Genomic DNA, 26,604 nt, shown 5'->3' with positions numbered 1-26,604 from the left:
GGTAATGACAATCAATTACGCAATTATGATATATGGATCATAACGCGACGTGTTCCTCGTAAATTTCAACAATAAATATATGAGCAAACAATTTATTTCTTTGCAATATACAAAGATATACTTCTCTAATTGTTACAGCAATTTCTCCTAGAGCTAATATTTCAACCAATAACCCCAAAAAATATCTACAGAAAACAAAAAAGGGAAAGAAAATAGAGGCTAATCAATCCCAAACCTTTCAAAATTATAACAAATTATTTAACATTAAGAGCAGTTGTTCTCTCTACAGCATCTGTGGGAATTCATGGTCATGGAGATTTAGATCCATGTCAGTGCCATTGCGCCATAGTCAGAATTGTTTCAGCCAACCAGGTTTGAGACTCCTAGGGGGCAAAACTAAAGGTAGCAACATTGGAGCTCGAGGAAGCAAAACTTTTCTTCTTCCTCATGATGGACCAAGCTACATGCAACAGCAAAGGCATCACTATGTAAAACTTAAAACCGATTGGATATGTAACTTTCTGCACACAAACGCGATAATGAAGTTCTTTTCTTTTTGGCCTTTCGATAACAAAGTTGTAATGAAGCTAAAGTTAATCCAAATATGTACCCTTTGTTAAAGGATATTTTTCATGTAACTTAGGGTATGATATATACCTAATATGTTGTGACAGTCCAGTATCAACAAGGAGATATAAACATGTGATAGGGAGAAAATGTATTGTTTACCTGATCACTCGTTGCAATTTAGTTTCAAGGCTGAACATTCAACTTCGATGACCAATATGAGGAGACGCTGAGCCTGTGTGTGTTTGAAGAGTCCTCTTTACAAATGGATGCTGTAAGAGTACATCAGCAGTCGGGCGAGCATCAGGATTGACTTGTAAGCATAGCAAGATAAAATCTCTTGCATCTTTTGACAAAGAATCGGGAACTACTGGAGGCTGACCTCTGCCAATTCTAAATAATGCTTGCATCTGTTTCAAGTTATACCAAATATGTCATTGAAGACATAACAATTGGGTGAGAAAGGAGAGTATCAAAAACTAAATAGTTCTTGTGGAAGGAGGAAATTATATGAAACAAATGTTCATATCAGGAAAATTCCAGAATCTCTTATTTTTCCTTCATTTAAATTTAATATAAACTTATTATTATAAGAATAACTAATGTTTTTACTGGGAAGAAGAGGTACATACACATTCCAAATAATAGTATGGAATCCGACCAGTTAACATCTCCAACACAGTACAACCAAGGCTCCATATATCGGCAGGAAGTCCATACCCGTGACGCTTCTGATTGACAACCTGTAATTTAACAGTTGATAATCAAAATTCAAGTACACCAATCCTACTAGGAACTGGAAAAAAAACAGGTATGATTCGAAAAAGGGCCAGCAGTGTTTCAGAAAGGGGGAACTGCCATTATCAGAATAAGCTATCAGTCCATGGAAATTGCCAAATCAAATACTACTTTTGCTAGGAAAGTACTGGTGGCCTAAATGATAAAAGGAGAAGTGTTCATTGTATGCTAAATGTTAAGATCCAAACAATGAATGAAGCATCAGAAAAATTATGATGGATCAGCAAGAGTGGTTTACACCTTTTGTCCACTATACAGATATATCTGAAAAGAATGTATTTGATCATCCTTATGTAGAAGAAAAATATTTACTAAGAATGTATGCCGTCATTTATTTGTTTGAAATGAATTAAAAATTTGGGAAGGAGGGGAAATGATATTCTAGACATATCAAATAGCTATAACAGTTTATCACTTCTGAAAGGAGAAAATAGAGGCAAACCTCAGGGGCCATCCAGAAAGCTGTCCCTTTACATGATTTAACATCATTCAACTTGGTTGCCTGAAAACAAGCACCAGCACCAATATCACCAATAACGTTGATTTGACCATCTTAAAAGATACTAAAACAAGAAAGATGACCAAAGTCTTGGGATTGGATAAAAACCTTTGCCAACCCAAAATCTGCAAGCTTTACCGAGCCACTCACATCAACCAATATGTTTGCACACTTAACATCCCTGTATCACCAGACAAGTAAATGAGCCTTGCGAGCAGAATATTCAAAGTGTCTGGTGACTTAGATAGAACATAGGAAAAAATAATTTTACTTTCCAGGTCATTAACTATAACATATGCCACATCAAGGAAGACAACAGAGATAAAGTGGACACCGAACCTTAAGGGAAAATAAATACTATATAATAAGTAAAATGCTGAGAAAAATTCTTATGATCAAATTACATCATTTTCTGGACTTTAAATGTCTTCCAAGAAGAAATAATATAAATGCATACAGATTATGATTCACTAAACAGGTCCCAGTAGAAATAAGGATTTTGAAAACTTCTATCGGTTAAGTGAAAAAATGTTTATATAATTTTTCATATTTGGTTAGAGAAAAAAAAGTGTTTTTAGGAGGTACATAAATAATTGAGCAGTAATATAAGGTCCCTTGACTTACCTGTGAACCACATTTCGGTCATGAAGATACTTCAATCCATGCAGAATCTGCCTTGTATATGCAGAGACCTGAGAATCTCTGAGATGATACTTCTGATATAGGTTTAAAAGGGAGCCTTTGGTTACAAGCTCAAGAAAGATGTATAATTTGGAGTCATCCTACAAAAACCCATAAAATCAAAAGAAACATTAGACAGTTTAAGAGGAAAAATTACAAGGTCTATTAAGACAAGGTAAATGTCAGAAATTAGTACCTTTTCTGTGCCGTAATACTGAACTATGTTTTCATGTTCAAACTGACTTAAAAGAGCAATCTCCTGAACAAGGAAGGGAACAAAGTAATCTTATCAGACAGAGACAAGAAGATGGATAGTTCAAGAAATGAACATTTAAGGAATTAAAAGATAAAATCTGACTTACATGTTCAAGTTGGATAATACTTTGCTTCCCCTGACTTCCTTGATCAAGCAATGAAACTTCCTTCACGGCAAAAAAGAATCCATTGCTACAAGGAAATAAATTAAATAAATAATTATAAAGCGTGACTAAACGGAAAACATCTCTTTTCTAAGTGAAAGCAAGACATAATCTATTGGACAAGTAGACAACAGATTAATTGCTAATAGAATAAAATGGGCATTTCCTTGCAATTCCGAAAGTATTTCTAACAGTAACACCTTCTGTCACTCTGAGAAGAAGCCAACAAATAGCTTAGATAATGGTTGGGAGGGTTAATAGTAGATTCGGAACTGTGACAAAACAACTAAAACCATCATCTTGAAATCATCTATACAATATATCTCCAAAAAACAGTTCCTAACCACATAGGATCATTGGAAGCCATAGACTGTCTGTAACAAGTGCAAGGAGTGCGTCAATTATGCAAAACTTCAATCAGCAAACAAAATAACACTTAAAGGCAGATCAACCACAAGGATAACATTCATATTAACATCTAGTAATGTTAAAACGCAACCCAAAAAACATGTAAAACGTTGCTCTCCAAAGAATTAAGGGATGGGGGAACAGAAACTAGGATGACGGGGAAGAAATAACAAAACCTTTCTCGGGATGCTTAACTAACACCAAGGACACCTCTTAACCCTATAAGCTTTCTAATCTCTAAAAGAGTGCCTCCCCAAGAGACAAAATTATGATTGTTGCACTCGAAGCGGTTCCCAACCTAGTTTGCACATATCAAAAGATAATGAACTTGATTTTTTAATAACTACATAAAAGCATTTGATGAACCTGGAAATGAAGTATAAGGCAATATTTCATCACTTACTCAGAAATCCCTTCGAAAACTGACCCAAATGATCCACGCCCCAGAAGCTCACCTTTCTCCCAATCAGTAATTGTTCTTTTAAACCTACCATTAGGGAAAATATTTGACGCAGGCTCTGTAGTAGAACTTGATGAATCATTATCATTTGAAGTCGTACACAAACACGACTCAGAAACCGCTGCAGTCTCTCCAATTCTCATTAAATTCTCCTCATCCTTAGCATTTTCTTCATTGCCCTCACCCTCACCCTCCTCTCCTTTATCTTCTTCTTCATCGGAAGATGAATGTAATTGAACCGGAGCCACACACCCTTTATCATCTTCGGGGGCGAAATCCCTGAACAGATCCCAAGTTGAGCACGCGTTATCGACTACCGATAGCTTAATCCCCGGCGGCGGCTTTAAAACCGGTGGCCTAGTCCCTTTAATTCCATTACTCCCTCCGCCATCCGAAACATTCAAAGCCCAACATGCGTTTGGCTTCAACTCAGTTGTAGTAGCAACATCCACCAAGTTTCTATCGGCACGGCAGCTCTCGTTTAACTTTAACTCGGGTGAGTCATCCTCGGTCAAATCAGTAGCCAAAACCCTATCAGCTAATTCAGAGACCATTACTTGAGTGTCATCTTTTATCTTGTCTGTCTCTTCCTTAGGACTATCCAGTCGGTTCAATTTGGATAGAGGCAAAACATCCGACGACGACGATCGAATTTTACGGGCTTCCCAAGCGGCGGCTGGAATGGAAAAATCTTCAGGCCCCGAAAGGCCCAAGGTCCGACAAATAAGGTCGAACTCCCCGTCGGTTCCTTGGATACGGAAGCTGGTTTTATCGGACAAATCGAGCGATCGCGTGATTAGAGAAGAAGAGGAGGAGGAATCATCGAGAGAGGAAGAAAACGACGCTGCATCATAGTCGATGTGCTTCGCTGCATTGCGGCGATCGAGTCTCGGCTTTCTTCGGCTGCTCTTCGAACTCATTGAGCTTCTATGACTAAAGAATCAAGGTAAATGAAGCGTATAGTGACAAATCCATCTAAAATCTCAACAATTAAAGTAATCCAAGGTTTATAAATTTAGAAGGAAAACAGAACTTCCTCTTTTTCGCAGCTTTCTTGGAGAAAAAGTGGGAGAGACATATTGGAGCGAAAAGCAGCCGACTCGAAGAGAGCGAGAAAGAGAAAAATAGGCTGAAATGAGAGACAGAGCAGAAAGACAGGTAGACGTCGTCGCGAGTGAGAGAGAAAGATAAGAGATTATACGCGCTGCCACGGGGTAAATATGAATCTTGGAAGGATTTTTTTTGCTTGGCTCCTGGTGGGACCATTATTCCTACTCTGCATTTTAAACATGCAATTGTTTTAAGGTTTGATGAATTACTTTGGTAAATTTGGCGTAATGTGATAAAAAAATACTATTATTTATAATACGAAAAATTATTTTTTAAGTAATGTGATTTTTAAGGTGATTTTCTTGATATATCACCGTTGAACAGTATATTTCTTGATCAGATACCGTTCAGATTATATTTCTCGATCTAACACCTTTTGTAGAAAGGCGCGGCGCCTGCACACGTTTTACGCTGATTTGACGTCACGTGGGGTAAGGCGCTGTAGTGCGTCTTATGTGGACATGGTATATACATGTGTACAGGGGTATATCGCGGTGCAGGGGTCGCGCCTTACCCCAAAATCTGTCACGCGTCAGTAAGGCGCACCCACTGCGGCGCGTCTTGGGTATAATTACCCACCTACCCTGACGTTTCACACCTCAATCCCTCACTATAAATACCTCCATCCTCAATTATTTTCATCACACCAAATTCTCTCAACTTCTCTCAAATACTCTTATAATCTCTGTCTAAGGTATTTTTTATTATATTTTTAATATTTTGTATTTAATTTATTTAAGTATTTAATTTATTTAATATTTTATTTAATTAATTCTTTTTGCAGATATAAAATGGAAGACGGTATACTTCAATTGGATGGAAATCATATATCTCGATTGAACATAATTACAGATATTGTAATTTTTTATAGCCATCATCGCTTCTTCTTTGCTTGAAAACTCCATGCCTAAATATAATTCACCATTATTTATTGATGAGTAATATCCATAGTCACCGAGATGAGACATATCCGCAAATTCTGGCCCATACATTACACCATAATCAACTTCATACATGTATGCTGGAGGGTAAGTTTGTGTCACATTTGCTGGAACTTCATCCACATCAACATCATCATCGGAGTTGAATTGCGGTGATTCTGGGTGAATGAATAGTCCAGTCTCAGCACCATCCGCACCAGGCTCACGAAGCGGTTATTCTGGTAGAGATGATGGTTCCTCCATGCTCTCCACATTTAGGTCGAAGAAACTACTACTTGCATGTCTTCCCCTTGAACTGGAAGGCATATCGATATTCAGATCGAAAAAGCTCGCAGTCGAATGCTTCCCCCTGGAGCTTGAAGTCATCGTGTCAAATGGAAACTGCACAGATTGTTGCGTCGATGGCATCTCCATATTAAGGTCAAAGGGATTTGCAGATGAATGCCTTCCCGTTGAATTGGATGCGATGTTGCCATACGGATTGTTCGTCGACCCAACTCAGTACATATCGTAAGGAGTTGTGGATGAATGTCTCCCCATTATGACATTAAAATCATTACACATTACTGTCGTCGGGCTGTCAACTTGTTCAACCAGCCCATAGTGGGAGCTTAATTATTGACCCGAACAACACGCACTTGAATAAAATTTGTATACATCTCAATATCAGCGTATGAATAATTACTTTGAGCTTCAACCATCATTTCAACATCATCATTGTTCAAAAGTTTGAACGCATTATAAGTTAATGGCAACAATGATGTTGGAAATATGTACTGCAACGACGACATTCTTTTACTACTTCCAACATGAATCTTCCTCGAAATCTTCGTTATCAGCTCCTCAAGAGTTATGTTTCTTTTCAATGATATTTTAACACGCTCATTTGATACGAAAACAACGCCGGTTTCATCTTCTCGAATTTCTCCATCATAATAAACAATAGCTGAAAGTCGCATCATTCTTTGAGTTTAAAAGTGCGGCAATATTATATCTGCAAAAAAAAAACTAAAACAATGTTGATTAAATAAATAATATATGAACGAAAATATAACACAATAAAATTTTTACACATAAACGTAAATAATTTAAATAATATAATTTTATATTATTACGTGTACCGTAAAACTATTTCGAAGTGTATTCCCGTTTTCTAATTTTACAAACACAGAAATTAATTGACAACAATTAGTATAATATTTTTTTAAATAATCATAATAAACAATAAGTATAATAAAAAAAATTATCACAAAATTACCTTATAACGAAAACTCGCACGAACTTCTAAATTAAATATGAGAAGATTGTTGGATTGTTGTATTAATTTTTTTTTCTAATCGAGAGGAGATGTGAGGAGTTACCCCAAGGAAAGGGTATTTATAGCCGGGAAAAGCTACAACACGCGGTACCTGCACCGCGCCTTAGGTCAGTGGTGATTTTGGGAAGGTTCATCTAGCTGATGATGAAACCTTGAAGATCGTCGGAAAAAGAGACATCCGATTAAAGTTGTCAAACCAGAACACCTGGAAGCTGAAAGAAGTGAGACATATTTCTGGCCTCAAAAGAAATTTGATTTATGTAGGACAACTTGATGGAGAAGGATATTGTACAACCTTTTCAGGCTGTGAATGAAAGATCACCAATGGAGCACTCATCATTGCTCGTGGTAAGAAGACTGGTACTCTCTATGTAACCTCAAACTTGGAGAATATCATTGCAGTAGTAGATGCTGATGGAAAATCAAACCTATGGCACCAAAGGCTTGACCATATGAGCGAGAAAGGGATGAAGACACTTTTGTCAAAAGGGAAACTGCCAGATCTAAAGAGTATAGATGTCGGACTATGTGAGGATTGCATCTTTGGCAAACAAAAGAAAGTCAGTTTTGCAAAAATTGGCAAGACAGTCAAGACTGAAAAGTTAGAGTTGGTCATACTGATGTATGGGGATCATCTCTAGTTCCATCTCTTGTAGGCTCACTATATTATGTCACCTTCATCGATGATTCTACAAGGAAAGTGTGAGTTTATTTTCTGAAAAAGAAATCAGAATTCTTTGATATCTTCAGAAAATAGAAGGCCATGGTGGAAAATGAGACTGGTTTAAAAGTCAAGCGGTTCAAGTCTGATAATGGAGGAGAGTATGTAAATAATAGATTTAGAGAATTTTGCACAAACAATAGGATCAAGATGGAGAAAACAATTCCCATGACACCGCAACAGAATGGCGTAGCAGAGCACATGAAGAGAACTCTGAATGAACGTGCCATAAGTATGAGGATACATGTCGGGTTGCCCAAATTGCTATGGGCTGAAGCTATCAACACTGCAGCTTACCTGATCAATCGTGGGCCCTCAATTCCCTTGGATGGTGTAATACCAGAGGAAGTTTTGAGCATAAAAGAAATAAACCTTTCACACGTAAGAGTGTTTGGTTGTATTTCTTATGTACACATAAATTCTGCTGAAAAAAGTAAATTTGATGCTAAGTCCAACAAATATGTCTTTGTTGGTTATGGTGGTGATGAGTTTGGTTACCGGTTTTGGGACTATGAAATTCAAAAGATCATCAGAATCAGAGATGTCATTTTCAATGAGAATGTGATGTACAACGACAAGTCAACAATAGAATCGACTAGCTCCAATACCAAAGTTGAAACAAAGAAATTTGCTAAGTTTGAGGAGATTTCTAGAAATGATGTCCAGATCAGTCCTGAAGCAGTTCAAGAAGAACCAGACACACCAGAACTGAGACTCTCCTCCAGAATTCCTAAACCAACCCAGCGTTATTTGCCTTCTTTGCACTACTTATTGCTGACTGACAATGGTGAACCAGGGTGCTATGATGATGTAATGCAGGTGGAGGATTCAGTCAAGTGAGAGTCTTCCATGACAGATGAGATGGACTCGCTTATGTCAAATCAGACATGAGAATTAGTTGAATTACTACCAAACAAGAAAATGCTCCATAACAAGTGGGTTTACAGGATAAAAGAAGAGCACAATGGGAGCAAACGCTACAAAGCAAGATTGATTGTCAAAGGTTTTCAATAAAAAGAAGGTATTGACTACAATGAAATTTTCTCTCCAGTCGTGAAGCTGTCTACAATCAGATTGGTGTTGAAAATTGTAGCTGCAGAGAATCTGCATCCTGAGCAGTTAGATGTAAAGACAACTTTCCTTAATGGTGATTTGGAGGAAGAAATCTATATGAGGTATCCAAAAGGCTTCATAGAGGCAGACAAGAAAAACTGGTATGCAGGTTGAAGAAGAGCTCGTATGGTTTAAAACAAGCTCCTAGACAGTGGTACAAGAAGTTCGATAGCTTCATGGGTAGCAGTGGTTTTACCAGATGCCAAGCAGATCATTGTTGCTACATCAAGAATTTCGACAACAACTTCATTATTTTATTGTTGTAGATTGATGACATGCTCGTTACAGGCTTAGACATGCAAAAGATTATAAAATTGAAGCAAAAATTGTTGAAGCAGTTTGCAATGAAAGATATGGGCGCTACAAAACAGATTTTGGGATGAGGATTAAGAGGGACACAAAGTTGGGGACTTTGATGTTATCACAGGCTAAGTACATCAACAAAGTACTCTCCAGGTTCAACATGAAAGATGCTAAACCAGTAAGTACACCTTTAGGTGTTCATTTTAGATTCTCCAAAGAACATTCACCAAAGACGGAGGAAGAACGTGCACACATGGTGAAGGTGATGTATGCCTCAGCAATTGGAAGTATGATGTATGCCATGGTTTGTACTAGACCAAATATTGCTCAAGCAGTGGGAGATGTTAGCAGGTACATGAATAATCCAGGCAAGGTACACTGGGAAGCAACCAAATGGATCATCAGATATCTGTGGGTTACCACAAACAAATCACTTTGTTTCAAAGGTAGAGATACGATACTAACAGGCTATGTAGATGCTGACTTAGTTGGAAATGTTGACATCAGAAGAAGTACTACAAGGTTAACATCAGAAGAAACACTACAGGGTATGCCTATACTTTAGGAGGTACCACATTGAGTTGGGTTTCTCAACTACAGAAGATAGTTGCTTTCTCTACAACTGAAGCAGAATATGTCGCTGTTACGGAAGCCAGTAAGAAGATGGTTTGGCTCCAAAGTTTCTTGGAAGAGTTAGGCAAGAAACAAGAAAACAATGTCATGTATTGCGACGGTCAAAGTGCTATCCATTTAGCGAAGAATCCGTCTTTTCATTCCAGATGAAGCACATACAATTGCGATATTATTTTATCTGATCTCTTCTGGAAAATGGGATTTTGAAACTTGAAAAGATTAGTGGAGCTCAAAATCCGGCATACATGTTAACAAAGACGGTGACTATGGACAAACTGAAGTTGTGTTCAGTTTCAGTTGGCATGCTAGAGTAACAAGACCAGAAATGTTGCTGCATTGATCGAGGTGTGAAGACAGATTAAAATCAGTCTTCAAGTGGGAGATTGTTGAAAGTCAAGCTTTCATTCGGTGCATTAATGCACCGAATGACATTAGTAAAAAAAGAGGGCACCGAATAGTATTAGTCAAAAGGGGCAGTTTTTTTGTTGAAATTTTGGTAAGGGGAAATTACCAAATTTAGTCCATGTTCTTTAGGGTATTTACAAGATTAGTCATTCAGCTTCAACTATAAATACCCTAACCCATTTAGCTTCAAAATCATCCCAAATCATTCTAGCTCTCTCCCAATACTAGAGAAATTAGAGAGTTTTCTTGAGAGCAATTTTCAGGGTGTAATTGGGTTGTGAGTTGCGAGTGTTTTTTTTATTGTAAACACCTGTAATTTTTCTCCCTATAGTAAAAGATCTGCAGCAGTCTGGAGACGTAGGCATAATTGGCCGAACTCCGTTATCAATTTCGGGTGTTATTATTTCGCTTTTATTTCGCATTCTCATTAATCTGGTTATAGGAAAATTACTCGTTGAATTTCCCAACAGTATGCATGTATGAAAATTTCATGTATGGATATCTTCCTTTTGTACTGTCTGAGCTATGCAAGAAATCTCCGTAACTCGTGTGTATTCATGAAGAAGTCAAATGCTATATGTGTTTTTTTCAATATTATTATTCAAAGCACCATACTTGAAAGAATTTTGGGGTGAAATAAGCTCTGACGGATGCACATATACTTCATGATGGGCAAATGCATATCTTGAAATTTGATTTTTTTCTTCTATTAATTACTTATTTTATTGATGGTACCCACTTTAAAATTTCATTTTACCCACTCCATTTAAAGATTTTGTGTTGTTAACATATGTATGCTCACACTAATAAATAATTCTAGATCCGCCACCGGTAATAGGTGAGAAATTTTTCCCACCTTATTATTTCCTTGATTTTGCCGAATTATTTGCACATCATTTTTATTTTTAAAATAGATAATTTTGTTTTCAAATATATTTAAATTTATATATATATTTTACTTTAGACATAATTTTTAGTAGTATATCAAATTATAATTTTATGATTTTAAGAAATTATAAAATTCTTGGTGCATGTGGTTTATGTTTGTTTGGTGTGCTTGGATAGAGAAAACATGCTATCGATACCCTTGGTACTTGTCCCGCTAGCACCCTATGCTCTACACTCTGGAATTTGTCATTTGTGATGAGCTTATAAAAGAGAAGAGACAAACCTACTTTATCATTCTTAGACTAAGAGAAAAAGAACAATGCTTGTGTTTGTTTATACGCGCATATTTTTACATCCACTGGGTGTAAGAATCACAATATAGTAATAATTATATGACTAGAAGGAAATCACCGATGTTAATCACAAAAGCACCTGCAAGAAAAGGAACATCGACCCAATTACTTTGACGAAGACCTTGAAGGCCTCAGATATTGTCTTGAAGGAGAATGGTAAGCAAAGATGGGTCTGAGTGCTGGTTGCACCCAATCGGGGTAGTAGTGGCACACAAGCGACTCGGTTTCCATGCATCCAATCTGGCAAGCTACCTCTGAAGCCTTTAAAATCTCCGATAGAAGTTCAGGCAATGTCTTTCATTGCTTGATTATGTGTTTAATGTATTCATTTACAGCTTTCTTGCGAGAGATTTTTTAAAGACTTTTCTCAGTTTGCATCTGTTGTTTACACACATAGTGATCAAATTGTGTTTCTTAAAGTAGTACCTGCATATCGAAGGAAAAAGTTGGGGATTAAGTTGGCCGTCATGGAAAGCAAATGCTATTGAATCCCTCTAGCTTGCAGCTCCTTTGTTTACCAGGAGATCTCTATTGCGGAAATACTTACCTGTCTGGTTATAGTCCCTGCAGTACCATTTCATCTTCCCATCCTTTGGTTGTTCATGGAAACGACTTACGCCTTCTAGCATGCTGTCCATAATGCAAACAGAAGCTCCCTGGTTAATCAATTCTGTTGATAGAAACAAATGGAGCTAGTGATTATACAGTTGTTGTTGGTCGATATTAAAATATTTTGTCTGTATGAGAGAAGAGAACAAGAGAGAAGTAGGTAAAGATAAGTTTCATCCCTTCTCTCAATATTAACCGGTATTAGATTATAAAGTCATTATAGTAATTTTTAAGTTAGCATACTCAAAATATATTATCAATTGACAATGATTCAATTCTGAAATGTCACATGAACTTATCAAAGGTCACATTTAAAGATTACGATTTTTCAATATGTGAAGTATGCAATACTCTTTCAGAAAATATTCTTATAGGCTTCTATTGCGAAGAAGTTTTATAGAAATATTGTTATGCAAATATTAATTTTACGGAGAAAATTGAAGGGTACAATAACTTAAAAGAAAACCCATGTTGCTGATGTTTCCATGATCTCATCCAGTATCTCCTTCCGTCATCGGACACATTCCAAATCTTCCATATCTATCACTAGAACTTGAAACAATGTGTATTACTATGGTAGAGTTTTTCAGGTTTTCCGATGAATGAATTAAAAATATTAACAGCACCAAGTCCTTTAACCCCTGTTTTAGTTTAATCAAAATCCTCCACTTCCTTTGCTTTGTCATAATTTGAACCCTCTTGAAAATAACCTTCAATAATTACAATATTATGAATTTATATGTTAAGTATTATATATATATATATTAAAGAATCAAATAAAATATATTTATCAAATTAATATGTTCCGTCATTTCGCTTATGATAACAACAATGTAATATTTATTTTATAATAAAATTAAAATTTTAATATTCTTTATTTTTTTAAAAATTTAGTACAAAATGTTAATTTAAAATTTAAACAATTTTTAAATTTTCAATCTAAATCTCTTCATAATAGATGATACAAATACATGTAGTCTCTATCACCACTGGCTTTAGCTCGATTGGCGGAGTGTTTGGAGACCAAGATGGCAATTTGCTTGCTTCTTACAACAAGAGTATAGACAAAATCAATGTTCTATAAGCTGAACTTTGGAGTGTTTATGCAGGACTTTGCCTCGCATGGAATCAAGGTTATGAACATTTAATAATGCGTACAGATAATGCCGATGTTTACAAACCTCTTATTGATCCATCAACTACGAGTGTTTTTGCTTTGGTTCGAGTCATCTCATCCTTCCTTACTAAAGTTTAGTTTGTTGATTTTACCTTCACCTGTCACGAGACATATATAGCGATCTCATGATGAAATTTGTAATCCTTTCGGATGGCTCTCTTGCGATCTTCTATGATGCTCTGATTGCTGTTTTTAGTTTATTTCATAGAAATATCTCCGGATCTCTCTGTACCCACTTAAAGGGAGTCTAATGTAATAGCCCCGGCCTCATTTTTATTAAAAAAATAATATTAAAGAGAAATAATTATAATTAGTAATATTAATATGATATATTAATATATTGGACTTTTTTTTGTTAGAACAACCGGGAAAGGAAACAAACAGAAAATTTACGCCACCATCTTGGAAACAAACTTAAGAAACAAAACCCTAATTTCTTGGGCCATTCCATAAAAGAAAAAGAAAAAGAAAAAACTGGGATTTTTGCTAATCCATTGTCAATTTCTTCGCTCGCTTGCTTCACTTTCAGTCCTACTGATCAAACTCTCTCCTTTTATTTCTCATTATTTTACATTGAAATTATCCTTTTTATTTTCCCCGAAAAATTAACGCACTATTTGGATTGGGGTGACGGTTCTTTAAAAAAACGGTTACGTAAATCAGGCAATAGCCAGAATCGTAGCAGGGGCTAGGGTTAGCAGTTAGGATTCTCCATTTTCTTTCATCCGCCGTCTTGTCATTTTGTCTAGAGAACTTGGGGAAATTTTCTTCTTTGTCCCTTCGGAAACCTATAATTGAAATTTAATCTAGGGTTCTTAATCTTGCTCTAAGTTAATTGTTATTTAACTGGTTTAAGATTGATTAATTATTTTGGATCTTTCTTTTTTTTCCCGCTTATTGGGAAATATGAGGGTCGTTTTAGACCGGAAAATCAGCAATCTGCAAATCCATTTTTTTTTATCAAAGATGGTGATATAGGAAGAGATTTGATTAAAATACAACCTCCTTATAGCCATTGCTTTTGTTCTCGTCACAATGGATTCACACTTGTGTTAAAATTGTGTACCCTTTGATCAAACAATTCCTGCTTTTCCATTTGTTGAATAACCTGTTAAATCCTTAAAGTTACCGGAAACCTTGGTTTAGTTGAGTTGAATGTCTAGGGGCAGGGTCAAGAGTTCGTGATTTCTCTATGAATAAAAACTATTTTTGGTGGTTAAGGTTTGGGGAAGGTTGAAGAAGGGTTTATCCCCCCCTGTCGGTCATGTTCAGTGTCCATTATGGAAAAAAATGAACCAGAATTAGTTCCAGAATGGTTGAGAAGTACTGGCACTGTAAGTGGGGGTCGCAATTCAGCCCACCTCTTTGCTTCCTCTTCTTCTCACTCAGGTACCCTTGTACGCGCATTGCGTTAATCCTTCCATTTATACTTCACTACAATGACACTTTTGAATCTGTATCTCCTATCTACTGTTTTTTTACATTTTTATGCCTGTCTCTTTTTCATTGCATTGATACTGACTAGTGACTACTGAGTAGTTTTCATTGTAGCAACTTTTGTATTTGTTTTTGGGAATATAGAATGACTGCATTCTTGTTGTTATGTTAGATGCTTCTTCACCGGTGCATCCCGGGAGAAGTAGAAACTCTAGGAGTATTAGTGATTTTGATTCCCCTCGTTTGGCATTTTTGGATCGGGCATCTTCGTTGAATTCAGGGAGGTGTTCTAGTAATGGTTCTTCAAGGTATGCTTATAGTAGCTTTTGTAGGAGTCATAAGGGTCGAGAAAGGGACAAGGAGAGGTTAAGCTTCGGTGATCGTTGGGACTTCGATTCTTCTGACCCTTTAGAAAGTATTTTGACCAGTAGGGTTGAGAAATTAGGAGGTATCTCGACCTCTCGGGTGGAAATAAATACATTTTGGCGGTCTAATTCTATGATCTCTAGGAAAAATGCTGAGCCTTTGCCTCAAAGGACTGCAGTGGACTCAAGAGACAGTGGCAATAGTAGCAATAACAATGACCATGGTCTGGTTTCTGGGGATGCTATTGGGAGTAGCATCCACAAGGCTGCCTTTCAGAAAGATTTTCCCTCACTTGGAACTGAAGAGAGGCAGTTGGTGCCTGAGGCAGCTAGAGTTTCATCTCTTGGTTTGAGCTCAGTTTCTCAGTGTTTATCTGTTGGCAATTCAACTTTGATTGATGGGGAAGAATGGACCTCAGCTCTGGCAGAATCACCTAGTGTGGTTGGAACTAGTAGCTCAGGTTCCTTGTCTGCCCCCCTAACTATTTCCACCTCAGTTTCTGGGGCTCCAAGTGTCACATCTGGTCTTAATATGGAAGTGGCACTAGTTCAAGCTCCTCCACGAGCATGTACTGCTCCCCAGGTAACTGGCTCAGACAGCTCTTATTGCATGTATGAATTAAAAGTTATATCTGTGATTAACTAGACTGTTGTATTTGATACAGTTGTCCATCAATACTCAAAGGCGTGAGGAGCTGGCCATTAAGCAATCAAGGCTACTAATACCAGTGACACCTTCAATGCCTAAGGGTTCGGTAAGCTTGCCTTTGATTTCAGAAAAATATAGTTTGCTTGCCCTGTTTGATTTGTACTTTTACTCCTATTAAACAATATCGGTTCCCTTCCCTCTTCCTCCTTCCTTTTACATCATTTATATAAATCAGACAATATTTCTTTATATCTATTGCCTGTCTATCTGCATTAGGTTTTATATGTTATGTGAAAGCTATATTTTGGTTCTTCTGTGCTGGACTATATCCAGTATCACCAAAATTTTTATCAAACAAAAAAGATGCATGTTCTTTTTGTTGGTCATATTAATTCACATTTACATTGGCTTGGTGAAAATAATATACTGTTTTTTTGGTTTGAGATGCATTATTATGACCATTTTTGTTGTTTCTTATTTGCAATTGCTTATTTCTTGTTTCTTTCTGATTTTCATCCTTTAAATATACGATTTTGTTCTTGTTTCCTAGTTTTTATTTCTCTTGGAATTTGAATGCTAGTCTTCCTCTATGAATTAGATACGCCAATAGAAAGATTAAATTTACGAAAACCTGAATTTATGTTCTTTATTTAATGCCATTCTGCGGCCATAGAAGACCTAAATGTGTCAAGCTAGATCTTTTTTGGTCTTTAGATTTTAGCTATTTTTAAACCTGAATATTAGCTTACTATATTTTAGCTCTGTTCGTATTTCTTATAACCCTTATCATCAGCAATCCCTCATGTTTGCACTTAAATAATTAGAATTATTTATGCCATTGACTGCTGTTATTTGCACCCAAAAATGTTTGTAGATCTATAGTTTTCTTATCAAACTGAATATTAATTCAAACCTTCTCCCATATCCTTTACTACTCCGCGGCTTTAAAGACATTTTACTCTAAATGATAGCCTGCTAAGTTGTCTTGTTCCCCTGTCCTACTCCAGAATCATATGCTCTAATTTATTGCAACCTTCTGCTCCTTTTCCCTATCGGTTATTGTTCTTTCCACTGTTAAAACAAACCAAAATTCAATGGACTATATGTTGGAAAAAATGGCACTTCCTTTTCATGTCCATCCTACCCCCTTCTCTCTTGCTTTCTCCTTCCTTCCCTCCCCTTTACTTTTTTTTATTCTCGGCCATTCCCCTCTTATGTTTGATTTTGTAGTTTTCAACTTACTACTTTTTTTTAATGAAGTGTACAGTGTACTATCAGGATATATTATTGTTTCATCTGATTTAGATTATTAGTTGATTTGACAAAAGTTCCATAATTATCTGAATGTTCTTAAAACAACAGTTGCATGAGTATATATTGGCAGATATATTATGCTGCCTAAAGTTGCAGCATATTTTTATTTACAGTCGATATGGATTTACATTATATGTGTTTCAAGAGTTTGCTGAGATTGTTGATCTTGATCATTTTCTCCGATCACAATAGAAGAAAAAGAATTAGATTTTGGAGAGAACCTTCATTAAGCCTGATACCATTTGTTTAATTAATATCATCAATTATATATTTGTTTTTTAGTATCATCAATTATATAACGGTCAATTCGCTAACATTATAACTTTTCAAGGAGCCTAGTCACTACCTTCTTGACAGATTAGAATTTAAAAAGAAAAAAGTTATGCTAACATATTCATCCATCACCTATGCAACCCGTGTCTTATCCAAAACTGGTTTTGTTTATGCTGGATTTTGGTTGGAAGTCCATGAGGACTTCTCTTTATCATCTGACTTTTCTGATATAGACTTGTGCTGCTTTTGTACATTGTCACTGAAATTTTAAATGATAAGATTAACCGAAGTAAGCTAGTGTGCTGTCTGCTCGTGAAGTGTTCTTGAAGTGCTCTATCTTTTATTTGCATTACCTAGCCACTGCATAGATAATATAACCACTTATTAATAGTAAGAAATTCCAGGTAATAGACTTTTAAAAGTGTAAGGTAATAATTACCTAATTTATGATCAGGTTCTCAATTCAGTGGATAGATCAAAAGCCAAACTAGCATTGAGAACAAGTGAGGTGAATGTTGCTTTGAAGGGTGGGCAGCAGCATCCTTCTTTTATTCATAATGGTAATCAATCTCATAGTGGACACGTCAAGTCTGATATGCATAAGGCATCTGGTAAGCTTTTGGTTCTCAAACCAGGATGGGAGAATGGGGTCTCATCACCTACTCAAAAAGACACTGTCAGCCCAACAACAATTACAAACAGCAGAGTTATTAATAGCCAATATGCCATTGCTCATGTTTCATCGGCTGCTTCCAGAAACTCAAACAACTCGAAGCTTTCTACTGTGGAGCGCAAGACAGCTGCCTTGAATCCAATAGCTGGGTTCACTGTGGAAAAGAGGCCTTCTTTGGCTCAAACCCAGAGCCGAAATGATTTTTTTAATCTCCTGAAGAAGAAGACCTCGTCAAACTCTTCTGCCGATCTCTCAGATTCAGACCCTCGTATTTCATCTTCTCCCACTGAGAAATCTGAAGTTACAAAGGTAGTAGTTGTTGCTTCTGTGACAGCTCATGCTAATGAGCATGGTATTGCAGCGGCTACCAACGGTGATGTCTGTCAAGAGCCTCAAAGATCTTCTAATGATGACGAAAAGGATTTTATGGTTTATCCAAATGAAGAAGAGGCTGCATTCCTTCGATCTCTTGGCTGGGAAGAAAATTCTGCTGAGGATGAAGGCCTTACAGAGGAGGAGATCAATTCTTTTTACCAGGAGGTATGATACATCTCTCTTCTTTTTCGTTGTACCTTCCCTTAACTTATTTAACATATTTTATTCAATAATTTTTTAAATGGAAGTTACTCTGATTTGTTTCCTAGTATTAGTGTTCCTAATGAAACTTGACGTATATATACCAAAAAATTATATGGTGCTGGTCATGATCTATCTATTGGATGGTAAATATAACGGAATATGTTTTTTTTCTTTCTAGCCACTGGATAGTTTATGAAGGTTTGTTATTTGTAATGCTTTTTATCTGCGATCTGATTACATGGCTAGTTGGTATCTTTCCCATTGTTTAAAGGCAGTGGATGTTACAAAAGATAAAAAAATCACTAGTTAAGAAAATTTTCCTGTCATTTGCTTATTTTGTCTAGTAATTTGGTTTTTGCAGTACATGAAACTGAGGCCGTCAATGAAACTTTGCCATGGCACGCTGCCAAAGCTGGCTGAATCTTTTGCAACCAAGTCGAATGGAGCTTCTTCTGAATCAATCTCATCTGACTCCAGATCCGAAGCTTGACTTTTTCTGTCTTTCATAGTAAAATCCAAAGAAGTTCCAAAATTTTAATGGCAGATGATTAGGGTTTTCTGTTGGAAAGAAAGTTGATAAGTTTGGCATGGAAGGGGTAGGGTTTTGTTAATTCTTTCCAAGGTTTGTTTAGTAGGGATATTTCGTTCTTTTCTTCCTTTTCCTTTCTTTTCAAGAGGGGTTCGATTTCACAGGAAATAGCTTGTTGGTGCTTATGGTCAATTTTACGGAAAGAAAAATAATATCAAATCAAAGGTTCCATTTTTAGTTTGGTTCGTCTTGCACATCCATTTTCGTTTTCATTTAGCCGATGTTTGAGTCATACCAGTGCGTTTTCCTGCCTTGGGCAACTAGTTTCTAGTATATGGCGAGTGAAACACTGTGCACTGGGATTTCTCAACCGCCATAATAAGCACCGACCTTTCCATCAGGTAGGCTTATGGTTTTTCAGTTTTCCGTTCGAGACATGTTTGTTAGACCCCAACTCGCCTTCTGAAAATGTTCAAAACATATTGCATAACTGGTGTTTCTCAGTCTACACAACATAAATGTAGCAATAACTTTCTATTAACAAGTTTGCACGATTTGAGTTTTAAAAATGAAACTTGATTAAGCAATAGTTTAGTTTTAAACCTTAAATTTTGAATCAAATTAAAAATAATTCCTCTTTCAACTTGAACTTCTTGTTTACATATCTAATCATTACAAAGTTATTGATCCGATTTCACAGTGAAGAATTGTGAAGTTTGAGAACTTTTTGGCATGCATATGTTTAAAGTTCAAGCAATTTTGCACTCATAAGCCAACAACAAATAATTAATATAATTGATGGGTTCTCGTATCAATAATTTCTACAGATACATGTCTAAATCATTGAACTTTGATGAATAATTCATATACATCTTGACTAGCATCACCGCAATTCGATTATTCTCTTTAAAATGCCGAAGTGAAAACTACAATCATCCAAAACTGGAAATTTCAAGAACAAGTCGTCTACATTGTCTGACCTGTGTTCTTTCTCTCTTCTCTATCAAACAGTGTTCGGCTCTTGATGTCTATTAAGTTGAATCTGTTGAAGCTGTAAGCTTTCCAATGAAGCTCCACGTGATCTCCTCTGTCAAAGAGTGTCCCTCTCTCCTTTATCACCTTGTTCTCTAACTCTCTTGATCACCGGCAAAGGAGGGTCCATGTTTTGAACGCTGATCGAACTCAAACCACATCTCTCTTTTCCAGCATTTTCTAGCCCTTGTTTTCTTCTGCTATTATTACCGGAAAGCAGCCTCCTGAGCTTGAAATACTTGATATTATTACTTTTATTAGTATTGCAGCTGGTGATCTTGGCGGTGATATCGCGTGTGGGGAATGCAACAATTCTGTTATTCCTCTTCTCTTGTCCCATGCAACTGATCTTTGGAGACAGAGGATCATCGGATGACTTGTCCTTCCATTTGGGAAGCCTCACCACATCTCTATCAATGGATGTTTTGAACACAATATCGGCAAAAAGATACTTCCCTTGCTGTTGTGACTAAAATGCAGATCCCGACGGCGATTATATGTATTTCCCATGTTATGTCAGCTCCTTTGGTTCCACTACAATAAACCTGAACAGAAAGAAATAAAGGAGAAGGGATACAGGACCAGAAACCGCTGAAGGTTTAGTTTAGTTTAGTTTTTTTGTTGTCAAAACATGAACTTAGTATCAAGCTTCCTGATCAATATGATATTAAATAGTAAAAAAAATGAACTTTCGAATTAAAAAAAATGAAATTCGAGTTATGAACTGACCCTAGCAAGGGGAGTAGGCAAGGTAAATGAAGTGAACAATACTTGGAGATAGGGTCGATCTATTCTTGAAAGACATGCATTTGTCGGTGATTCACCACATGGAGAAGTCTAATTTTGAGTTAAGAGTAGGATGGTAAAGGATTAAATATAAGAAACAGTTTCTTCTTTTCTGCAAGTACCTGATCAGTGTTCAATATTCAATATAGCATCGCCCGAGATTGCCTACAGAATCAAAGACATGCGTATCTGTCTCGTTACCATCCAACTTTATACAATAATTATATTTTTTTGAATTAATCACTGGTATCATATTTATTGACCGACTAATCCAGTTCGGGTACTGCATAACGCCAGAGTTTGAACCCTTAACCTTACTTAAGGAATTAGTGCCTCATCACCAACTGGCTGTTGGTATAAACTTTAAACAAACCAAATATTTTTGTTTGATTTTATTATAATTCATCAATTGAATTGAAGTGTATACATGTGGTAATACATTTCTATTAGAAAAAAATATGCATAAAAATACATTCTAACTACTGAACAATGCCTCGATCGCTTTCCATTTTTCTAAGCAAACAGTGGAGAAAATCTATTTGCAAATTGCTGTTGTCTCGTACACCTGTTTTCCCCTCCACCCATGGATGTTTCAATCTTGTTTTTCCCCCAAATAAAACCTTTATATCGGTTTAAATTAACGCACTCCAAACCACAGCATCCCCTTCGCCGCACTTTTGATGAACCAGTTGCATCCTCTCCAACGATTTGCAGATTCCGCTGCAGCTCCAATCGAATGATGCAACACATGTATTACCTTCTTGTGCCTTCCGCTCACAATCTGCAATGTAATGGATACGAACATAGAAGGTTTCAACAATGATTTGAGCAACAAGTGTGCTTGTTTCAAACTGGTATACCATTACATAGACATTTGATCAAATTACCTTTCTTCAAGAACATGTGAGTTGATGGAGTCCTGCAGCACATGCTCCTATCATTTATGTGCTCGACCTCGAGGCCGATAAACCATGAACCGAGGGACACATCTTCGTTGGCATACTTGTGCAATATAGGCCTGCAGTTAGTCAGAATCACTCTGATTATTATTAGCCATGCCTTTCTTTTTAAGGGTGACTATCATCATTGTATGAGACAAAAGTGCAGTCAATGGATACAAACAACATACAAATTCAATAGTCTGAGTTGGCCATGAAGGATGTAACCAAAACCCTCAAAAAGAAAAAGCAATATACAACCGATAAAAGTTTACTTTCAGACAGAAACCGAGAATCTCACTGATTTATGGCAATGTAGTCTGCGAGATCCTTGGAAATTGCATATATCTGACCCGTTGCATGTCGGAAGTATTTGTTCCCGACTTCTCCAAATTTCCAGTACTCCGGTTCATGGTACTTGACAAACCTAATGAACATAAAAGATTTCAACAGAGTTAACAAAATTTGCAGGAGGGGAGCTAAGCAAATTGGAGAGTTATATCATTGATGACCAAAAAAAAAAAAAACAGGATATTTACTTTTTAGAAAGAACTGGTCCTGATTTCATACACCCTATATAGACCCCGGGCTTGTAACGGTGACGGCCGAGAGTTGCAGCTAGCTTACCTATGGGAAAATAATCATAAGAAATTCACTAATGTAACAATCCAAGACTTCTTCTTCAGCAGTCTTTTGGGTGCTCAATTTTTCTGAGATTAGAGAGGATGGCAAACCTACCAAGATTAACATGGACATCATCGTCCACCTTGATGTAGAATTCTGCATCCCATTTTGTGACCGCAGTAGAAAAGTAAGTTTTCGTTTTTGCAGATAATTCATGATATCCTTCAACATGCTCCTGTATAAAAAAAATTTAAACCAGTTATTTGCAAGAAATGCCAAAATTGTCTCATAAGAGATCTTGACATTAGCGTGGGAAAGCTTGTCTAACCAGTCGAAGGAAGTCCTTATGCTCAGCATCCTCTGAATCAATAGCTCTATCTAAAATGCTGTTGGATGTTGCACTGGGGTAAAAAACAATGCAGATATGAACATATGCCAATTCAAATTTCATACTGAATCAAGTATATTTCTCTCATATTCATCACTTAAACACTAGCAATTACTTCATAATCCATACCAACTTCAAACCAAAGTTGCGTCATATGAACAATGAACTGGAAAACAAATTTACCTATGGCCGATCATAAATCGGATAACAATCCCCTTCTCACGCTCCAACTTAACAAGTTTGTGCCCTGTTCGTACATAAACATAAGAATTCATTTCAGATATTAAATACAAAGAACAAACCATATCAGGTAGTCTGTAAAAGACCTTGTGGCATCCATGTTTCTCTGATGGAATCACGCCGCTTCCTACTACTAAAGGCAGTGTTGATCCCAATGACCATGAACACTTTCGCCCTCTGCGAGCCATTATGAGCTAGAGCCAAGGTCGAGTAGGCACCGGCGTCATCCGAGTTCTTCATTTCCTGATTTCTACGCGAGGCAGCTAACTTCATCTGAAGCATTGCAACTGTCTTGTCCAGAGATCTATTAGCAGAAACGAACAGAAATTATTAGGGAAGAGAAAGACCTTCTAAGACAAAAAAAAAAACATATCCATTAACAAAGATAATAAGAAGGCAATTTAATACTCACTCAATTGCTTCGTGGGTTTTCAAAACTTGACCCATTACATCATTTTCACCAGCAGGCTTCTGTGACGAGAAGAAAGCTTTAGCTTTGTTTGAAAGAAAAATGTTGAACAAAACAAAATTATTGTTGAAACAGTCATTGTGAATATAAAAGAAACATACTTTCTTATTGTCACAATCGTCCGACATTGTCTCCTCCTGTTCACGTCGATGTTTTGAGACGAGCGGATCGTTGGATGTAGTTACATTCCAGATCCTGTAACCAAAATCCAATATATATATAAACTAACTAAAAAGGAGGGGCATTGACACCATTTCATCAATCAATTAAAAAAAACTAGAAAAAGATTCAAAGAAAGGAGATAGCTAGGTACCTTTGGCTGAAGAGAGCTCCAAGGGCGAAGAAGAAGATGCAGATAAATAAGATCCATTTAACGGAGATTATCCTCGTAGTACGTTGCTTCATGGCGGAGAGAAGGGAAGGAGCGAGGAAGGAGAAGATGTATGAACAAAGTTTGGAGAAAGTTCGTAAACGGAATTTTAGGCGCGATGGAGCGACAGGGTGTTGAAATAACAGAATTTCGAGAACAGTTAGGCAACAAAGGAATAACCGCGTTTATGTATGGAGTTTCTGTATGTCTCCTGATTTGGGCTCACTCTCACACATGCGCGCTCGCCATTTACGCCGCACGTCATGTTATGGACCGAACACACCTTATTTGGGCGGTTTGATTACCCGACCTGTTTCTCCCTTTTGGTTACTCGACTTGGTTGTCTTTTATTTTAGGTTAAATTATGATTTCGGTTCCTCTAATAAGCTCAATTTGGAAATTATTTTTTATACTTTAATTTAATTTGATCATCTATTTTTATAATGGCGTCAGTTAATTCAAATAGTTAACGTTGTTAAATTAGCTTTTGCTTAAAATGTTGAACTGAACTTTTTAAATAAAATGATGATGTGGATTTTTAAAAATACTTTATTCCCGGACAATGTATATATAAAAAGTTTAGTCATAAATTATAACAATAGAGATAATATTCTGATTTGATTTGGTACGAAGAGAGGGTTATAATCATGAAGCAAACTGCTAATCCTATTTTCTCTTTGTTCTTACCAAGTATAGCTAGAGTGTCTTCTCTTTACGAGTACACTACAATTTCTTAACGAGTTGTGTGATAAAAATAATTTTAAGAAAACTTATTTAAAAACACTTCAAAAGTTATTACTTAAGAATATTAAAAAAAGCATCAAAATAAAAATTCAGTTACAATTAAAGAAACATGGCTGTTGGTGATTCTTTGGCTTCGTGGCATAATTCTTGTGCAAAAAGGGTTTGAAAACGGATATCCAGGTTGAAATCATTCATTGATAAAGGCTTAACCCACCATATTTCAGCTCCTGAGTTGGACCGTTATATTGAAGCTAAAGCTGAGTTGCATTCGTTGCTTGTTAAAGAGGACGACGTTTGGGCTCAAGGATCTCGGCTTGCACATGGTGATAGGAACACCTCCTATTTCCATGCTCGTGCGACCGGGAGAAGGAAGAAGAATTGGATCATAGGTCCGTTTGATTCTTTTGGTACTTGGAATGAAGACAAAGATGAAATGAAAGGAATTGTTGCTAATTACTTCTCTGATCTGTTCACAACTTCGAATCCTCCTGCGACGGATGTCATTTTGGACGCTATAGAACCGGTCATTACCGACGCTGTCAACGCTGATTTGAGTAAAGAGTTCACCCTGAAGATATTATCGCTGCTTTTCGCGATATTAATCCTCAGAAGGCTCTAGGAATTGATGGTCTCCCGACAAGTTTTTCCCGTTGCATTGGAATCTTGTTGGTAATGATGTTATTGCTCTATGTCACCAGTTTCTTCGTGGTCAGCTTGGTATGACTTGTTAATAAAACGGTGTTAGTGCTAATCCATGATGAGTGTTCTAAATTAATGATATTTGCTTGTTAATTATTCTGTGTTGTGGATTTATTACTGTTGATTTGGTTGTATTGTGCTTATTTTCGTGCATGATCTTATTTTCCATAATTAACAGTAAAAAGGATGCATTCTGCATTTTTTTATTATTTGGTCATGACTAGAGACATGGGCATGACACAGCCTGATGTGACAGTTTCTAGAAGGTCCAGTCAGCAACAGTTTCTAGAAGATCTAGTCAGTGCCTTCTGGAAGGTGAACGAACATAGATATCTTAGGAGGATTTGTTTTTGAAATTTAAAGTTTGAATTTGGAAACATTTGGAATTATCTTTAGAATTTATTTATCTTTTAATTTCCATGATTAACTTTAGGATTTTAGAAGCTATAAATACCCCATTGGGGTAAAGCTTGAAACACACTTGTTTTTAGATTTGATTCAAGAGCTTTCGGTTATTTGGTTTTATAAAAGTTTTTCTTTCGTTTTCATTTTTATTTTATTTCAAGCTTTATTTTTATAAATGTTAAATATGACTTCTGGCATGCTTAGCTAATTTTCTCATAAGTTGAAAAGCTAAGTGTAACACCCACAAACCGATACGGGTGACCTGATCCGAGGTATCACATTAGGGCCACCAGAGCGACCCACAATAAAAATCCAGGAAAATTTTAAATTTTTTGTTAAAATGTGTAAAATCTTAAAACAATTTATAATTAAAATATGAGTTTGGAAAACTATTCATATATTACAGAAAAAATTAAAATCATACATGCTCATACTCATTAAAAAAACCAAACGTGACCTACATGCCCCTAACTACAATTGTACCGTACTCTGCAAGCAAAGCCAAATAGAACTTCTTTATTGATGTCGATAACTACACTGGTACGATTCTTTTAACCTAAAATGGTGAGAAACAGAGTGAGCTTTGGAAAGCTCAATAATACAGAACTACTAAGTGATGCTAAAGGACATGTAGATAATAGGTAAGCATAATTTTTCTTATTGATTCAGACATCTACATATTTTTAT

The 26,604-nt window shown here is 36.4% G+C and overlaps 3 protein-coding genes and 1 pseudogene across 3 annotated transcripts; 1 reads left to right on the top strand and 3 right to left on the bottom strand.

Moving 5' to 3' along the window:
• Positions 1–199: 199 nt before the first annotated feature.
• Positions 200–4,918, bottom strand: LOC120129956 (mitogen-activated protein kinase kinase kinase 1-like). Its single transcript, XM_039147340.1, has 9 exons — positions 3,776–4,918; positions 2,908–2,992; positions 2,742–2,804; positions 2,489–2,646; positions 1,973–2,045; positions 1,808–1,867; positions 1,200–1,310; positions 730–977; positions 200–460 (listed from the first exon to the last, which is right to left on the bottom strand). Exons 1-8 carry the CDS (start codon positions 4,750–4,752, stop codon positions 768–770), a joined length of 1,737 nt encoding a protein of 578 aa, XP_039003271.1. The 5' UTR covers positions 4,753–4,918; the 3' UTR covers positions 200–460; positions 730–767.
• A 6,471-nt stretch (positions 4,919–11,389) lies between these two features.
• On the bottom strand, positions 11,390–13,456 carry LOC120129962 (annotated as a pseudogene).
• A 791-nt stretch (positions 13,457–14,247) lies between these two features.
• Positions 14,248–19,402, top strand: LOC120129953 (serine-rich adhesin for platelets-like). The gene is made up of 5 exons (XM_039147336.1): positions 14,248–14,792; positions 15,013–15,788; positions 15,871–15,960; positions 17,896–18,654; positions 19,055–19,402. The coding sequence occupies exons 1-5, from the start codon at positions 14,684–14,686 to the stop codon at positions 19,181–19,183; spliced, it is 1,863 nt and encodes a 620-aa protein (XP_039003267.1). The 5' UTR covers positions 14,248–14,683; the 3' UTR covers positions 19,184–19,402.
• Positions 19,403–21,410: 2,008 nt separating this feature from the next.
• LOC120129863 (beta-1,3-galactosyltransferase 7-like) lies at positions 21,411–24,158 on the bottom strand. Its single transcript, XM_039147266.1, has 11 exons — positions 24,013–24,158; positions 23,801–23,894; positions 23,643–23,701; positions 23,317–23,534; positions 23,174–23,237; positions 22,931–23,003; positions 22,717–22,837; positions 22,518–22,605; positions 22,280–22,405; positions 21,928–22,058; positions 21,411–21,821 (listed from the first exon to the last, which is right to left on the bottom strand). Exons 1-11 carry the CDS (start codon positions 24,102–24,104, stop codon positions 21,673–21,675), a joined length of 1,215 nt encoding a protein of 404 aa, XP_039003197.1. The 5' UTR covers positions 24,105–24,158; the 3' UTR covers positions 21,411–21,672.
• Positions 24,159–26,604: the final 2,446 nt, after the last annotated feature.

The sequence above is a fragment of the Hibiscus syriacus genome, unplaced genomic scaffold (assembly GCF_006381635.1).
Source record: "Hibiscus syriacus cultivar Baekdansim isolate YM2019G1 unplaced genomic scaffold, ASM638163v2 tig00110505_pilon, whole genome shotgun sequence".
Lineage (NCBI taxonomy): Eukaryota > Viridiplantae > Streptophyta > Magnoliopsida > Malvales > Malvaceae > Hibiscus > Hibiscus syriacus.
The sequence above is the reverse complement of the archived record's forward strand: the minus strand, read 5'-3'. Positions and strand labels throughout refer to the sequence as shown.

Excerpts from the sequence above, each read along its gene's own strand:
- LOC120129953 (XM_039147336.1), top strand. The coding sequence starts at position 14,684 with ATGGAAAAAAATGAACCAGAATTAGTTCCAGAATGGTTGAGAAGTACT. Across the intron at positions 14,793-15,012 it reads TTCCTCTTCTTCTCACTCAG|ATGCTTCTTCACCGGTGCAT; the intron begins GTACCCTTGTAC and ends TTGTTATGTTAG. Across the intron at positions 15,789-15,870 it reads GAGCATGTACTGCTCCCCAG|TTGTCCATCAATACTCAAAG; the intron begins GTAACTGGCTCA and ends TATTTGATACAG.
- LOC120129863 (XM_039147266.1), bottom strand. The coding sequence starts at position 24,104 with ATGAAGCAACGTACTACGAGGATAATCTCCGTTAAATGGATCTTATTT. Across the intron at positions 23,702-23,800 it reads ACGATTGTGACAATAAGAAA|AAGCCTGCTGGTGAAAATGA; the intron begins GTATGTTTCTTT and ends TTCTCGTCACAG. Across the intron at positions 22,406-22,517 it reads GGACCAGTTCTTTCTAAAAA|GTTTGTCAAGTACCATGAAC; the intron begins GTAAATATCCTG and ends TATGTTCATTAG.
- LOC120129956 (XM_039147340.1), bottom strand. The coding sequence starts at position 4,752 with ATGAGTTCGAAGAGCAGCCGAAGAAAGCCGAGACTCGATCGCCGCAAT. Across the intron at positions 2,647-2,741 it reads AGTATTACGGCACAGAAAAG|GATGACTCCAAATTATACAT; the intron begins GTACTAATTTCT and ends GGGTTTTTGTAG. Across the intron at positions 978-1,199 it reads CATACTATTATTTGGAATGT|ATGCAAGCATTATTTAGAAT; the intron begins GTATGTACCTCT and ends AACTTGAAACAG.